Genomic DNA, 15,886 nt, shown 5'->3' on the forward strand with positions numbered 1-15,886 from the left:
ATAATAACTATATAATAATAATAATAAAATAAACAAGGAATTAGTTGCATTGTGAAGAGGGCGTGTCGCGTTACGAACACGCCCCAGCTCTTAAAAAATATATATATATATAAACAAAATAATTATACACTAACAATAAAAAACAATAATTGAAAATGAGAACTTAATTCTATTACGGATTTTTCACTTTTTTTTATTTTTTCAATTATATTATTAATTAACGCAAAAAAAAAAGATATTTTTGCGGTTATCACAGAAAGAACGCACTGCATCAGTATGTTTGTTTCTTCTTTTTCTTCATCTTCTTATTATTATAATTACATTGGTTTTTTTTTTAGTTCTTCGTCTTTCGATTGCAATTTACCGGAGAAGCAACAAAAACAAAACAAAAATGTGTCTAATTCTACATTCGAATTGCTTCCATTGTCCTCAACTGAACTGGGATCATTGATAGCGTTTGTGTGTGTTAATATTTATTTATTTTTTTTTGTCTTTTCGTTGTGGACACCAGTAAATTACAAAGCGCGGCTGTTGGCCCCACTGCAAATTTTTGTGTATGTGTTTGTGTTGATTACAATTTATTTAATTTTCTGGTTCTATACAGTTTTTTTTTTGTTTGTTTGTTTTTATTTATAATATGTATATAGTATATTCTATCACCGGGAGGTAGTTTCGCTCAAAATCAAACCTAATCGAGAGAGAGTAAATGTAAATTGTCTAGTGCTGTCGCGCCCTTTTTTTCTACAACAAACGAAAACAAATATAATCACTACTGGTATATAATACACAAATCCATGGTGTTCTCATTGTAATAAAGCGCCTAAACGTTAGTGTATAAGCCTTTCTCTTTTGTATATTTGTAGATTATCACTTATAAACTCTATTGCGTAGAATGTCTTGCACTGTATTATTTTCCGTTGGCTTCCAAAAAACCCAAACAAATAATAAAAAAAAATTAAATAAACATCAACGAAAACACACCCCGACCGCTGTTCGTCGTCCAATCGAGAGAAAGAGAGAGAGAAAATAAACACAAGTACGATCACGTGTCCAATTTTTCCATCTGCTTAAAATTAAACAAAGCCCTTTGTTATACATATTACAGCTATGTAAATGAGAGATTACAAATAAAAGTATTTTTATATATATATATATATATGTATATATATGTTTAGAGAAAAAAAAGAGAGAGAGAGATAGAAAACACGAGAGAAATAGATATTCATAGAGAGTGAGAGAGTAAATCTCGTCTTGCGAGTTGGGGGCGTGACTAAAAATATCAGGAAGAAATTGCAATTGTCTTTTCTCGTTCATCATTATTCTACATCATGTTACCTTTTATAATCATTTGTTTTTTCGATTTAACCCCCCCTCCGCACTTTGTTGCTTTTGCTTGTTTTCCCTTTTCTGATGCTTTTTATACTGGCTGCAGCTAATGGCACTCATGAGATATATATGTATGTAGTAATTAATGGAGTTATTTATATTATTATTATCATTACGTGTAGGTTGTTTTTTTATATGTATATCTTGTTTTATTTGTTTGCATCCTTCTCTCCTCGAGGTTTCTGTTTTTTTTTTTGTTTTTTTTAATTATTATGCTCGTCCTTTAATCGACCACCGTGAATTCGGAGGCGTTGCCGCGGCATATTGGACAAGTTCTGTTGGACTGAAATTAAACATTTATTAATTATTATTGGAACGGTTTTGATATGCGTCGCTGTCGATGTATTTCCTATTGATATTTTTGTTTTTTGAAAGCTGTAAATTGATAATAGAATGTACTTACTCTAAGCCACTTGTCGACGCATTTCGCATGGAATTCGTGGGAGCAGGGCAGAACGCGCAGCAGCTGCTTCGCTTCGAAATCGCACATGCAGACCACGCAGGAGGTTTGGTCGCCCTGATGGGTGTCGGCGTTGAATTTGTAGCTCAGCAATTGGTCGATCTCGAGCTTGGCCAGGCCCCGGGGTTTGGCCTCGCCCAGACGCTCGGCCAGATTGAGCAGAGCCTCGTAGTTCTCCGTCTCGGCGCCGACCGACTCCGAACTGCTCAGCTCGGTTTGGCTGAATGGCGATAAAGGAGGATTTGAGAACATTGCCCTATGAAAGAACGATATGACAAACAATGGATGATGGAGATGAAAGAGAGACTTACAAAAAGTGCAACAGGAATCCGGAGTATTGAGGTGGGGCGGCCATTATGGCTGGGGGCGGTCCACCGTGCGGCCACCGTGGACGCGGTGGTGGAGGCGGCAAACGAGTGCCGCGCCTCGTTCTCATATCCAGCTGGGTAGGTCCTCGAGCCTCCGATCCCAGGAAAACGGGCTGCGACACTTGCAGGGTTGGCACATGCAGAGCCACTCCGCCTCCGCCTGCGTGGTTCCCGTGGTGATCGTTCAGTAACTCCATCTCAATGTTATCGGAACGCTGAAAGCAATTACCGTTAACAAAACATACATATAACTACATCAATAATGGAAATCATATTATCAGAATAACAATAGAATCCAATGCAGAAAAACAATACAGACATTTAACTTACTGGGGGTGGCAACGGTTGATAGTGATTTGTCGGGGGAGGTGATCCGAATCCACCGTAACTGGGAGCGATGAACTGCTGCGGCAACAACTGCGACGGGTACAGGTGGCAATTGTGAACGTGGGGAGGCGCTCCGGGTCCACCGGTGCAAAGGGAAATATGCGGAGCGGCCGGATAACTCCACATCGGAGGTGGCGGTGGCTCGTGGTGGTGATGGTGATGATGGTGGTGATTGTGTAGGGGTATGGTAACCGGCACTTGGTGGTTCATGTCCATCATCACGGTGGACTGATGGGCGTGTGGGTTGGGCATGGGGGGCGGACTCGGCAGGAAGGTGGGATGATTGAAGTCGTTGCGATCGCGATACCGGGCCCTCCTCAACGGTGGACTGCCCTGAACCGTGTGCGTAGAGGGCGGATGCTGTCTAGGCGATCTCCTCGGAGGCGAGGCCGGTTGCGACGCCAACTCGATGTGATGTCCGGACCGGGAAAGTCTTCTTCTTTTGCGCGACGGACTCTCGCTCTTAATACTGTCCTCGCTGCTCTGCCTTCCATAGAACGGCGGGGAATGTTGCTGGAAATGGACCGGACTCACCCTAACATCTGCAACAACTTTCATGAAGCGCGTTGAAGAAAAAAAAACAAATTTCAAAAGTAATTCAAGAAGAGACTACGGAGATGATCAAAGATATGAGAAGAATTACATACGTCCATGAATTTAAACCATTAAGTAAAGATTACCCCTTGCGTGCCGCCTCTGATTAAAGTCCAGCAGCGGCCTCTGATGATCGGACTGAGGAGAACCCAGCAGACTACCATTGTTTTCACAGATATTAATACGCAACGGTGGAGATATGTGACGCCTATCACTTATACTATTCATGTGCCTTCGATCAGGGGCGTAGCTCTGCCTCCGCTCCGGCGCATTATTTATATGTCTTCTATCTTGACCTTTCCAGGAGGAACAACAACAACAACATCAACTAATTAATATCAAACCGATATACAAGAGGACGAAGAAAACTCACCTGTCGACTCCTGATTGTAGTGCAAATGGTTGTTCCTCAAAACGGGACTCAACTGTGATTTGGGGTAGCCGTGCACGTAGCTCGTATCCTTCGGACTGCCGTTGTTGGCCATAGAGCATTCCCTTCAGAATTAAAACAAAAATAACATTTAGTTTCATTCGACCGATAAATTCTGACAAACAGACAACGTCACTTGTCCTCCTGACAATCTTAACGTCAATGCATCAATCAATTATTACTATTACCAAAAACGAGACTTTGATACAGTTTACATAATTCACACAATATTCTCCCAAACCAGTTCAAAAGTCAAGATCGCTGATATAAACATTTTCGTCATTTAATTTTGTATAGCGAAAGAATGGAATATCCTAATGGACCCTGTATATCCTAATATACTCTGCCAATATAGACGACGGCAAATAGTTTATTTATAATCATTGATGCAATCAGTGGTGCATACAGATTTGGATTAGCACGTGATTGGCTTTAAATAAAGTACCCATGTCGCGACTATATTAAGCGCATTTACGGCAATCTTTACAATTTTCAAACATGTGCTTCTAACTTGATGGGGCGGGGTTCGATAGATAATGGCGAAACACGTGGCAAGAAATGAAATATTCATAAATTGCGAACTTGGATCACTCGAATGGCGAATTGAATTACAAAGTGGATCGAATACGTTTACAAAACTCCATACAATAACAAGATAACTCCCGTTACTAATATATATATATATACATATACTTGCAGTAGCAACCAAACAAACGACAAAAAAAAACAGTATACTCATGAGATAAAGTAATCGAGTTATACTCAGCTGTATTATTCAGCCAAAAGTTGCTTACTTTTTGAACTTTTACCCGCATCGACTAATTCTTTTATTTTTATACATCTACATTTTGCAAATAGTTTGTATAAAACAATATAAAATTACATTGCTGTATTTTCATTAAACATTAAGACTCGACTAGCAATTTGCAAATCTACATCGAGCACTGAAAACACCTACTATACATCTAAAAATGGAAACACGCATCGTCAGTAAATGAATATTGTATTCACACAATTTGAACGCGGTGTAGTTCAAATGCGGACGGTGCCAAATGTATAATATATTTATTTGGTATGAGAAAACCTTCAGTTGCAAACTTGAAAATGTTTATTTCGCAGCGTGCTGTTACATTTAAACTACTTAAATAACCAATGCCATTTCCCCAACAACCTGAAAATTTAGCTGCTAATGCATAATTCAAGTTATTACAACTAACATTGCGTATTTGATGCAATTTTTCATTGAAGATTGACATCAATAATGAAATACAGTGAAAAATCTAAAATTGACCGCTCAAGGTTCTAACATTGTTAAACAGATTCAATTTAGTGTGCAAGTGCATTCAAACTTTTAAATGCAATTCTATTAAAACTTTAGTAACAAGATTTCATTTATCAATTCTAATGTTTGAAGAGAATGATTGAACTATTCAAACCACTACAATTTCTACTTTCCTATTCAGACGTGACTAGAGTATTTGAGTTTAATCATTAATTATTAATTTACTAAATATCTATGCTTTCCATATCTTATTTCCTATAATATATTCAAAAATTGAAGCCATTCTATTATAGAAGACGATGAATTTTATGCCGAATTTCACCGATCCGTCCAAGGATAATTAACATAATATTTGGCATAGTTTATAGCTTTTCTAATGTGACCCAAATAAATCCTAGCCACCATGGATACAAAAAAAAAATTTTGCAATAAATTAGGAAAAGAATAGATCATCATTGTAAGATACTTATTTATTTTATTTAGCACAACGTAATGTTCTTTTGTACGATTATCGAGCCATGACATAACAGAGTAGAAACATCCGATGGAATGTTCTAAATTTTTTTCAGAAGCAAATATAGACCGAAATTTGTCTCTCTGCAAATGACGTTCTATTTATATGCGTGAACTTTCAACAAACACTCTCTGAAAAAATAAACATGTAGGAATCACATGAGACAATCGGAAGAATCGTACGTGCTTTGGGTCGACCAGCAAAGTGCGGTTCATATACGAGTCACCATGATGACTAGGCTTTGGTGGGCATTAGTCAGTTCCCTAACCTGAAACTATACAGTCGAAATTCATGACAACTTTAAACTCAATTTTTTTCCTATCTAGGTTTTAATGAGAACGTAACTCATTGTAGATGTTGTAATTAAAACGCAGACCATGTGTTAATAAACTCAATGTCGTCCAGTTGCAACAGCCAAAATTGGTGGTGTTTTATACAGCACGTGTTTAAATTTATTATTTTTTTTTTTAATAACTTTTATTGTTTCGCGCAAACTTTCGCTCTTTTATAACAGCTCTAGTTTATATAATTCACATGTCTGTAAAAAAAAAATTGCCTTCTTGGTTACAGACTAGGTCAATAGACTGGCAAATCTAATTGGACTTACCTAGTCAGAATTGTGTAAACTATAGTTTGCTAAAATACAGACAGAATACAAAAGAACGAATCGGTTGTGCGTGGATGCGGCTCGGATACGTCGCAGTTCAGTAACGCCCTTTGTTTACAGCGCACCTTTCAAAGAGCACCAACGAAAATTTTCCATTTCAACAATGATGATTTCTTTTTTTTTTGAAATTCAAAACCACGTCGAGCCGATGATATTGAACGCACAACCGAGTGCCCAGTTTCTTATTTATAGCAACTAGCAACAAAAGAAGAAAATAGTAATCCCGAACGCGTTGCAAATTATTTAAAATTATCCCGATCGAGCAATTAGTGGTACGTGTTGGAGCCCACGCAGCTCCGGTCCGGTTCTGTTTCGTATTTTCCTTGTAACACCATATTGGTGTTATTAATTACAAAATCGGTATTAATTGCAAATCAAAAAAAAGAAAAAAAAGTATACGTTGACGCAATTTGGTTTTGTGAAATTCAATTAGCATAACACACATACTTAAAATGCTTTATCTGACATTTCGCAGTGTTCCTGTTTGTTCTCGTCTGTGTTGTTCATTATAAAAAAGGATTACAAGTGAGGTCGGGTTGTTTGTTTGCGATGATGGCAGCAATCATTTGTTTATGTTGCAGTCATGGCTATAAACAGTTTGCTGAAAGTTAATCACTACGGCCATGGATATGATTGTGTTGCATGATGGGAGGGTGTATCGAGTGGGATGTCCAATAAGAGTTGCACGTACCCTCGATTGAAGCTATTGTCGTACTCCCTTCCGTACTCCTTGCCATATCTGTTGGACCACCGGTTGTGTCCATGGTTGGACCTGGGTGGGTTGGTGTGCCTGTTGAAGCTGGTGGAGTTCCTGCGGGCCTGGCCATGATTGTTCGGATTCATCCTGACTTCAGTGTGTGTGAAGACAGTCGGAGAGTGAAGATGGTCCAGGGGTTCGATGGTGGAGGAGACCCAAAAAAAAAACGGAGAAACGTTCGATTAGCTTGGGAGGAAGGAGCAAAAAAAAAAAGGAGGCACCTCAGTAGAGGACATTTGAACAACAACAACCTTGTAGCATGTACACACACAGACGCACACACACTCACACACATACGCATACACACAATCACTGAGAGTGTGATCAAGGCAAGGTTGATGTATTCGTCGCTCTCCTCGACAGCCGTAGTATATTTGTATGTGGACTTGGACAGAACTATTGATCCACTCTATATATTATTACATTATGCCTATGTAAACACAAAAGGGTGATCGTCTGGCTCTCCGTCACTGCTGTGGCTGTGCTGCTGCTCCGCAAACGATCCAATCTGAATCCGATTCTCGCCGTGGAAATTCCGCTGCTCTCGCCTCGGAAGCACTGAGAACACTTTTCCTTTTTTTTTCGTCCGTTTGTTCTCCTCTTTCTTCTTGTTGTGAAATCAGCTACGAACACCCTACTCTCTTCCTCACTGGTGGAGGAAGCACAGTAGTAGTAGTAGTAATACTCCGTCCATTTAGTGGGGAACTCTAGAGTGCTGCCAACATTACGAAGCGAAAACACCATCTTTGATACCTCGAAACACCCACAACCCTGCAAACTAGGCAATCCTTCTCACATCTTCATTCTTCTACACACAATAAATGCTGTATTTCTATGTTTCCGTTAGATCTTTCCCATTTCATTTATCTCCACTGTTATTCCGCCATAAAAGAACACCAATAAAAGTTATACTTAGTTGTAATAAATAATTTCAAAACAAAAATCAATATTTAAATTGTTGTATCATAAATGTATATAACTTTAAATTTACTTCCATAAAATCTCTTTATTTTGTACTGAAACTTAAATATGTTTGTATTGCACTAATAAAATATAACTGTAAACATTAGAAATCATAGTTCAAACTGTCCATTTCTTCAGGTAATATAATATTTTTTTCCAGGTATAATATTTCATCAAAACTTTCCTATTATTTACCAAAGATGTGAGAACCACATTTTTCGAATACACCCATCGTCTGCAGCAGCTTCAATACAAATCAAAACCCTCATCAAAGCACTTCAGCAACAAAGATTCAACAACAATTTAGGAAATGAAGAAGCAAACAAATATGAAACATATAATTAAGCAAACTTTATTTTTCATCAATTCTTTCTGACCCAAATCTTCCTTAAGCAATTAAATATTATTATTAATAATCATTGTAATAACAATAACTCGACATGATCGAATGACGTACATCAATAATCTATTATAAAACACTTTGTTATTGCAAGTTTTGTAACTTTAGTGAATGTTATCACAACATTTTTAACTAACAATAACAAAATTAATAATTAGAGTATGAATTCACATTTACAATCAAAAACAACTTAAGAAAATTCAATTTCATACTCGCACGTTTCTAAATATAATTCAAGTTGATTCAAACGTTTTTCATTCAAACAGTAAAATTGATTAAACAAATCCATTTGTTTATTGGGTTGCATAAATACAATTACGAAAGTTGCTCCACCGTAAACAAATTTTGTTGTTAATTTAAACATTCTCAACTATAAATGAACTTACTTAGCTTTAAATATTCATAAAATTTATTTCTTTCCTCACTTATGCTTTCGTTCGCACCAAACAAAGTGAAACACTTTCTAAAAGATATAAAACAACGGACAAGAAATGTTTGCGCTTGAAGAATACCAATAATTCATTAGTTTCCAACATAAATCTAGACGTTATTTTAATGCATTTAATGTTGTCTAACGAAATTTATTTATTTTATCAAGAAAAAATTAGTATTTATTTATATTTATGGACGTGCAAGCAATTAGAGTTTTCTTCCTAATCTAATTAACTATTTTTACCAAGTTTGTGACGATAGTGCAAAAATAGTTATGCAAAATTGGGAAAAAAAAACTTAGTTTCCTTGGAAACTTAAAATTCGCTTTTGTTTCAATAAAATCGAGTAATCTTTAGTTTTGTAGTTGTAAAAAGTAGTAAAGTTTAGTAATTGAAGTGTTTTTTTGAGTAAACGAGATACGATTATATGGGGAAATTGATAACAAATGTAGTGTACAATTCCAGAGAACTCTAAACTTTGCTATTCCTGTTTATAATCGTTGCGTGTAAATTATATATATAGATTTTCTGTGAGTAATAATAATAATAATAAAACTTTGAAAATACTCAACAGCTCCATTGTTATCGGTATCACTAACTAATTGGAAACAAGTGAATAAAATCTAGGATAAGATTATACATTTCGATACAAAGCTTATGAAATATTGTAGCTTCGTCATTTATTGTTGCAACTTATATTTTTTCTATGGCCATTAAAGTGCGACCATTAAATTTAACTAAGGTTTTACTGCCAGGACGGACATTCGTTACACCTATTTACATGGGACTTTACGAAGCTCAGGTGCATCTTTGTTCAGATTCCGAAAAAATCTGGTGGATGCTGAAGAAACGTAAAACACTATACCTGAGTGTAGAACCACCTGTCTGCCTGTCCGCCCTTCGATTTTCTCTCAAAATCCGAACCTCGATCTGACGTTTTTCGGACCGAGAGAAGATCGTTATATAATTCCCCAAGTTTATTTTAGTACGAAACACAAAAACGGCCTCCTCTGGTGCGTTGTGTTGTGTTGTATATACGGAGTCGGCCGGGGATTATTTTCGAACAGCACAAAACAAAAGATACATGAAATCTTATTATTATTATTTTTCTTTCAGCAAAATCAAGGCGGCCAGAGGATTACCTAAACGCTTCTTTTTTTTTCTCCATTTCGGTAATGGTCATAAAACGGCCCAAAGGACTCGTAAATTCTATTACATCGTCCGATTTCGCAACACGTCCACTCAATTATAAATAACTATCTGCAGTATTAATAATACCACATGGAAACAGTGTTAGTTGACTATCAATTAGGCAATAGTTTTTGACCTACATTCGACAAGTAGTCTTCAATTTATCAATCAACTATTTCTTTAAGAACTTCCATATTTTAGCTACTACTAAAGTTGTAGCTGTTGATGTTACAGCTATGAATTCAAAATTAAATTAATTAACAAGGAAATAGTGTTGGCGCGTTGGCGTGATTCATAGTGGTTGTTTCGTTCGACTTTCCCCGGAACTATACTCGAATGTCAAAATAATTAAGCTGTTGCAACGATCTAAAACAAATGAAAATGTACGTGATCCAAGTAGGCTAATGATATTACAATTATTTTGTAAATTGTTCAATATCTTGAGTCATTAAGACATTAATCATCTTCATCAAAAAAAAAATAGATAATTCAAAATAAATATGTTAAATGAAAAATCTAATTGTATATGTGAAAAGAAACGATTAGATTATCATTGTATAACGGATATTTCTAGTCGTCTGTGTAACATATTTTTTTTTTCCCGTTCAGTTTGGAACTTGGAACTTTCTCAGGCTCGAATAAGTTTCTGACCTTTTTCCTTTCAAGGGTTTCGTGAGGGCTGGGGAAAAACGAAAGACGATCGCGGCTCGTCACAAAGAAGGAACCCATATGGTGAAGACGATGGTGGTAGCCTTCGCTTTAAAAATAACCCAAACCCCAACAAAGACTGTAGCAAAAATGTTCAGTTTCACTTTGGTGATTCCTCAAGAATTCTATTTTTTAAAACATCTCGTTTACATCTGAATTTTTAAAATCTATTGATAATTGCCATGGAAACATTCAAGGTTGAATTAACTTCAGATGTCATTTCAGAAGTTCATTAAATAACTGAAAAAAAAATTATAGAATTCATAGGTAAACAAATCTATTGAGTTTTATTGAAGATATCGAAGGTTGAAGTTCAAATTGTTGATTGAAAAATCTGACTATTTTCCTTGTGATAAAGAAAACTTTTTATTCTGGAAAGCATGCTCGTCTATGAAAAATTTACATGAATTGATTTGCTCGTGCCGTCAATTATGGAAATCAATGTTCGATTTATTTCAATTCATGCAGCAGCAATAATAACGATGGAAATTGTCGAGGCTGTTTAAACAATTTCCTCACTTAGCAACGCGATAATAGAACAACTGACGTACTCGACACAACAGCGTTCTTGTTTCCTATCCATTTATGCGTTCGCTTCGAATATTATTCCTCATTTCGCGTTGCAAACGAATTGCTTCCATTTTTTTTTGTTTTGTTTTGTTTAGTTTACATGGATACACAACAGCTGCAAATCGTTGCTGATAACAACGAAACGCACACATTTTCTGCAAAGTAACAAATTTCTTATTTCCAAACAAACTGAAGCTTAAATCAAGATTGTATGGTTTGGGTCAAACCAGCTCAAGAAAATATGTTAATTTTTATTTAAGGAACACTACGAGGTCGAGAAAGAAAGAAATTTGTAAGAGCTGGAGGTTAGACGTTTCCGGAAATTCGATGTGATGCAACACGAAAACAAAACATTTACTGAATTAACATTATTAGTGAAATGAAGAGTGGAAAGAAATCGAATTCGCTTTGGAAAGTTTTTGTTAAGCGAACACGACAAGAACAAAACAAATATCAATAAATTTCTTAGATAATTCAAAGTATTCCAGACGTCAGAACAAATTTCTAAAATCTTTTTGTATCGTTCCGAGTTATCAGCACATATTGTGACCTCAAGCCAATAATGTCTGTTAGACACATCAGGATCTCATTATCAAAGTTCTAGTTTTAATTAATTAATCTTATGATTTCGACTGTTGATATTTCATTGAATGATATTGAAATTTATTTTCTTGTTTTGCAAAACGAGGATGATTTCGAACAGAAGAAGAAAGAATGTGTCACTTTCGAAATAAACGGCTCACGGACGAAATGCAAAAAAAAAATGATAATAATAATGTAGTAACATATGCATATTTGTTTCCAAAAAAAAAAAACAAAACTGGATAGAAACGAAACTGTTTACAATCCTTGGTATTTAGTTAAATATAGAAACAGGCAGCCTTGCATCAGGATGTTAACCCAAGCATTTCATTATTATTTTTCGTTACCCTGGAAATAAATCAATACAAATGTACAACTTTCTTGGATTGTTCGAAACAACTGAATTAATTGCACTAAATATCAGTAACGTTGGAAACAAGTGAATAATTTATTTCTTAGTTGGCTCGTTTCTAATCTTTCAGATTAATGCAAGTCTGGTATTTCACGTGGAAATTGATCCTGGGACCACTTCCAAATTCGTCGAGGTAAAGTTATGAAAGAATCATATTTTTCTTCTTTTTCGAAACTTCTCATCTCCATCTTTCGTTTTTGGCATGAGGCCACTCTAACAGTATTCGGCCCAGACTATTTAGGTTGCGGATGAAGGCTCCGTCAGAATCGTGGCTGGGTTTCGATTATACTTAAAGTTACACTATATTTTTTTTTCACACTTAATCAGTATTAACTAATAAGTTAAAAGTCGACACGGAAAGGCGTTCAGTTTGAAACAAATATTCTGAAACGCTTGATGATTACAATGAAATGTTTATGCAGACTCAATTATTTTAAGACTCGAATGTGTGTCATGATTAATTACGCAGTCAGAGATGTTTACAGTTTTTTTATTTATTATTATTTCATATATTTCGCTGACTGTTACTGTTTCATGAATTTGTAGTTTGTAAGTGAAGTAGTAAGCTTTAAGACCAGTACTATATTAGAAATTTGAACTTTGTCATTGCGATCCAAGCAGCATATGACCAAATGGATTAGGAAACAAAATGAAGGGATGCGTCGGTTAGTTCACATAGAACGCATTAGAAGCGAGGGGAAAACCCCGTTTAAGGTTCCATATTTGATATTTTTTTTTCGTGTGTGTGTATGCGTTTTAGGGCGCAGCGGCCGTTCAATAACATCTGTCAATGAATTTATTCACGTTTATAACGACTTTTTCAGTAATACACACGTCAAAATCGTCGATTACAAAAACAAAATGAGAATTAATAACAAATAATCAATTGTTATTGACCAAAAACAAAAGAAACTTCATGCTCGTTGACTGTCAATTTCAACCGCCAACTTTTTTTATTCAAAAGTAATCAATGACTTTTTTTTAAGCATTTGCTGAGAAGAGGTTATCAAGATGATAACTATATGCAAACTCGATGAATTATTGCTTCGAATTAAGCAATTATTATTAACAAAAAAAAAAGTAGACTTCAGTCATAAGATAAATCATAATGAAAACTTGTACTTATACTAAAATATATGAATTATCCTATATATTATTTGTACAAGTAATTCAGAGAATAGGGACAAATTATATCATTCGTTGCTACTACTATCAACGAGCATCCGCTTCCTTTTAATTGTATCATTGTTTATGGTTTGGTCTAGATATTTGCAATTGAAATTCGACGCATCGTAAAGAATAGCTTCAATTTATGCAATTAATCTAGAAAATAACTTAAACTTTACATAATTTTAAATAAAAATGTTAAGTAGTAGTAACATTTTAGCTCTTCAAGTTTTTGTTTGTTAAAAAAAATTAAATAAATTTCAGTTGGTAATACTAATTGTTATAAATAGAAATGTTATCCAGTAACTTTTGTTTTGTTGTTTATTTCAATTTTGTGTACTTGAACGATTTACGTGTTGTTACTAAACTAGCAAGTATTTTCTTGTCCAAATTTTAAATTATTGTAGTTAGTTTCTCATTTGCTATTGCCATGTTAATTATGAAGGAAATGAATATAAGTAGTAACTTTTTGCGTCATCATGTTTTTGCTTGTTGCAAATAATATATTACTATTACTATTGTCAGTTTACATTTATCCTTTATACATGTTTCTATTAATTGGGACGAGTGCAATCGCGAGTTGAGTAAAAATTTCGGTTACATAAAGGCGAGCGTGAACGAAATTTGGTTATTAGAAAGTTCGAAAATCGTATGGCCGTGCGTTGTGTGTAGCTGTTATATGTACTGTTGTTTTTTTTTTGTTGTTGTTGTTTGCTCTCTGTTCCTGTGCCCGATGTTGTTGCTCTGCATGGATCGTGTGCGTGCGAGTGAATGAAACGCGCGTCGTTTCTTTTTTCCGTTTCGTAAAACGGGCTTCGTGAGGAACGAGTTGCCAGATATAAACAGGACTGTTGCTCGATCGAGCGGTTTCGGAACGAGGCGAGACAGGTGTTCGGTAGAAATCGTTAGGGGGGATGGTGGGGCGGTCTTATATAAACGTGTGGCGGTTAGTGGGGGGCGGACAGTCAGCTAGTTGTATCGATTGACGCGAGAGCGCGACGCCCAGGGAGTCGTGTTTTGTGTGCAGCACTCAGTTGTTTTCGTACGGCCAGAGAAGAAGGAAGGAAGGAAGGCGAACAGTGAGACGAGCTACTACTACTACTAATAAAAGAAGGAGTCCGAGGAACGAACGATATTGTGTTTGTTGTTTGTTTGCTGCTGGTCTCTGTGAGTTTCCACAACGAATTCCCAAAGGAGCTGGACGACACCTCGAGTTGGACGACGAGGAGAGCAGATTGAGCACCATCCGGTCTATACGATACGCGGGGCCGAGTCCCCCCCATATGTTTGGAGGAGCGCCACCATTTTGTTGTGAGTCCTTTGTTTTGTACACTCGCGCCTCCATCTTGTGTTGTTTATCAAAACGGATAGAAGCGAAGAAGAAGAAGAAGATAAAAACGCACACGCGATTGTTAACTGCGATCCGCACGGAACCGGAAGTGGGTCCATCTGGTAGCAGATCCATCCTCCAACCCAACCCCCCCTGGAGAAGAGAACGACCTCTGTGATACTCTGTTTTTAATTTTCGTTTCTGTTTTTAAACATTGATTTGTGTATATATATACATACATATATATATTGTGGAATATCAATCGAAAAGCAGTTTTACAAGTAAAGCAGTATACCGATCGAAGATGGCCAGGAGCAACCTTGAATTGAGTAGGGGTTTGAGGCATCGGAGCACCAGCATCCGGCACGGATCCAGCCCGAAGCACTTCAAGAGCATCTCCAGCGGAGATGCGAGCCCGCAGCATCAGGGCGGCAGCAGCCCGTCGACGAGTCCCAGGACTTCTCCGGGTCTGCTCGCAGGTCATTACGCGGGCTGCAAGTTCACCGAGCCGCCCCTGCCTTCGGCGCTACCGCCGCCTCCCCAGCACTGGATGCAGGCTCCTCACCACGGCGCCGTCTTCCATCATCAGACGATCGCTTTCGTCAAGCAGGAGCCTGAACAGTTGGCCCACCAGCTCAAGATCCTGCTCAAGGTGCAGGCCTGATTGGACGATGATGATGATGATGATGTTGACGCTGTATTAATAAATCTAAGTCGGTGATTTTTAGAGGTGGCGAGTGAACACGACAATATAAACGATAACATTGCGACGAGAGAAAAAGAAAGAGTAAGAGAGCAAAACGATTTTATTTTTTATCCGAGCTCTTCACGAAGAAATCTTGTTGTCCTGTTCAGCCGCAACTGTGATATTATTACGAAACAAAACAAAGAAAGAAATAAGAAACTTTGATCAAAGTGAGTGGACGATCCAGTAACCGTAGTTTTTATTAACACTTAAGTACTATATTTCTATATGAATGTGATTTCGTTGATTATGATTTATATATATTTTTTTTTATTATTATTTTGTAACCATTAACTATTCGTACAAAGCAAGGCGAGGGAGAAATTCGAGTGCAAATCCACAAAACGGCTCTCTCGCAAAAGCAAAACAAAAAAAAAACTATAGAAAACGCAAACCCCGCGACACGACACCATCCCGTTTTTGTTCTTTATATTAGAGTCTACGACTGAGCAAGTCAAGTAAACAAAACAAAAAAAAAAGAGTAAAATAATATATATCTATATACAACTAAAAAAAAAATTGGAAAAATTTTACCGGTGCGA

At 36.6% G+C, this 15,886-nt stretch overlaps 2 protein-coding genes across 5 annotated transcripts; one reads left to right on the top strand and one right to left on the bottom strand.

Moving 5' to 3' along the window:
• Positions 1 to 1,583: 1,583 nt before the first annotated feature.
• On the bottom strand, positions 1,584 to 7,594 carry LOC108557131 (RING finger protein 44). Of its 4 annotated transcripts, none has more exons than XM_017913564.1 (8): positions 7,269 to 7,594; positions 6,780 to 6,936; positions 3,569 to 3,690; positions 3,282 to 3,491; positions 2,545 to 3,152; positions 2,158 to 2,429; positions 1,790 to 2,066; positions 1,584 to 1,669 (listed from the first exon to the last, which is right to left on the bottom strand). In XM_017913564.1, the coding sequence occupies exons 2-8, from the start codon at positions 6,929 to 6,931 to the stop codon at positions 1,610 to 1,612; spliced, it is 1,701 nt and encodes a 566-aa protein (XP_017769053.1). In that variant the 5' UTR covers positions 6,932 to 6,936; positions 7,269 to 7,594; the 3' UTR covers positions 1,584 to 1,609. The 4 variants fall into 4 exon arrangements, with proteins under 4 accessions (XP_017769053.1, XP_017769029.1, XP_017769045.1 ...); XM_017913540.1 differs by having other exon boundaries at positions 1,790 to 2,102; positions 7,269 to 7,593; XM_017913556.1 differs by having other exon boundaries at positions 1,790 to 2,102; positions 2,545 to 3,143; positions 7,269 to 7,588.
• Positions 7,595 to 14,214: 6,620 nt separating this feature from the next.
• LOC108557108 (proline-rich nuclear receptor coactivator 2) lies at positions 14,215 to 15,823 on the top strand. Its single transcript, XM_017913508.1, has one exon. It carries the CDS (start codon positions 14,904 to 14,906, stop codon positions 15,261 to 15,263), a length of 360 nt encoding a protein of 119 aa, XP_017768997.1. The 5' UTR covers positions 14,215 to 14,903; the 3' UTR covers positions 15,264 to 15,823.
• Positions 15,824 to 15,886: the final 63 nt, after the last annotated feature.

This window comes from Nicrophorus vespilloides, unplaced genomic scaffold, assembly GCF_001412225.1.
Source record: "Nicrophorus vespilloides isolate i.1.1-1 unplaced genomic scaffold, Nicve_v1.0, whole genome shotgun sequence".
Taxonomy (NCBI): Eukaryota; Metazoa; Arthropoda; class Insecta; order Coleoptera; family Silphidae; genus Nicrophorus; species Nicrophorus vespilloides.

Bases quoted from the DNA above. Each gene is read 5' to 3' on its own strand.
- LOC108557108 (XM_017913508.1), top strand. From the start codon at position 14,904: ATGGCCAGGAGCAACCTTGAATTGAGTAGGGGTTTGAGGCATCGGAGC.
- LOC108557131 (XM_017913540.1), bottom strand. From the start codon at position 6,931: ATGAATCCGAACAATCATGGCCAGGCCCGCAGGAACTCCACCAGCTTC. The intron at 3,153-3,281 runs GTAATCTTTACT...GCTTCATGAAAG, and splicing joins TCAGAGGCGGCACGCAAGGG to TTGTTGCAGATGTTAGGGTG. The intron at 2,103-2,157 runs GTAAGTCTCTCT...GTTCTTTCATAG, and splicing joins GGATTCCTGTTGCACTTTTT to GGCAATGTTCTCAAATCCTC.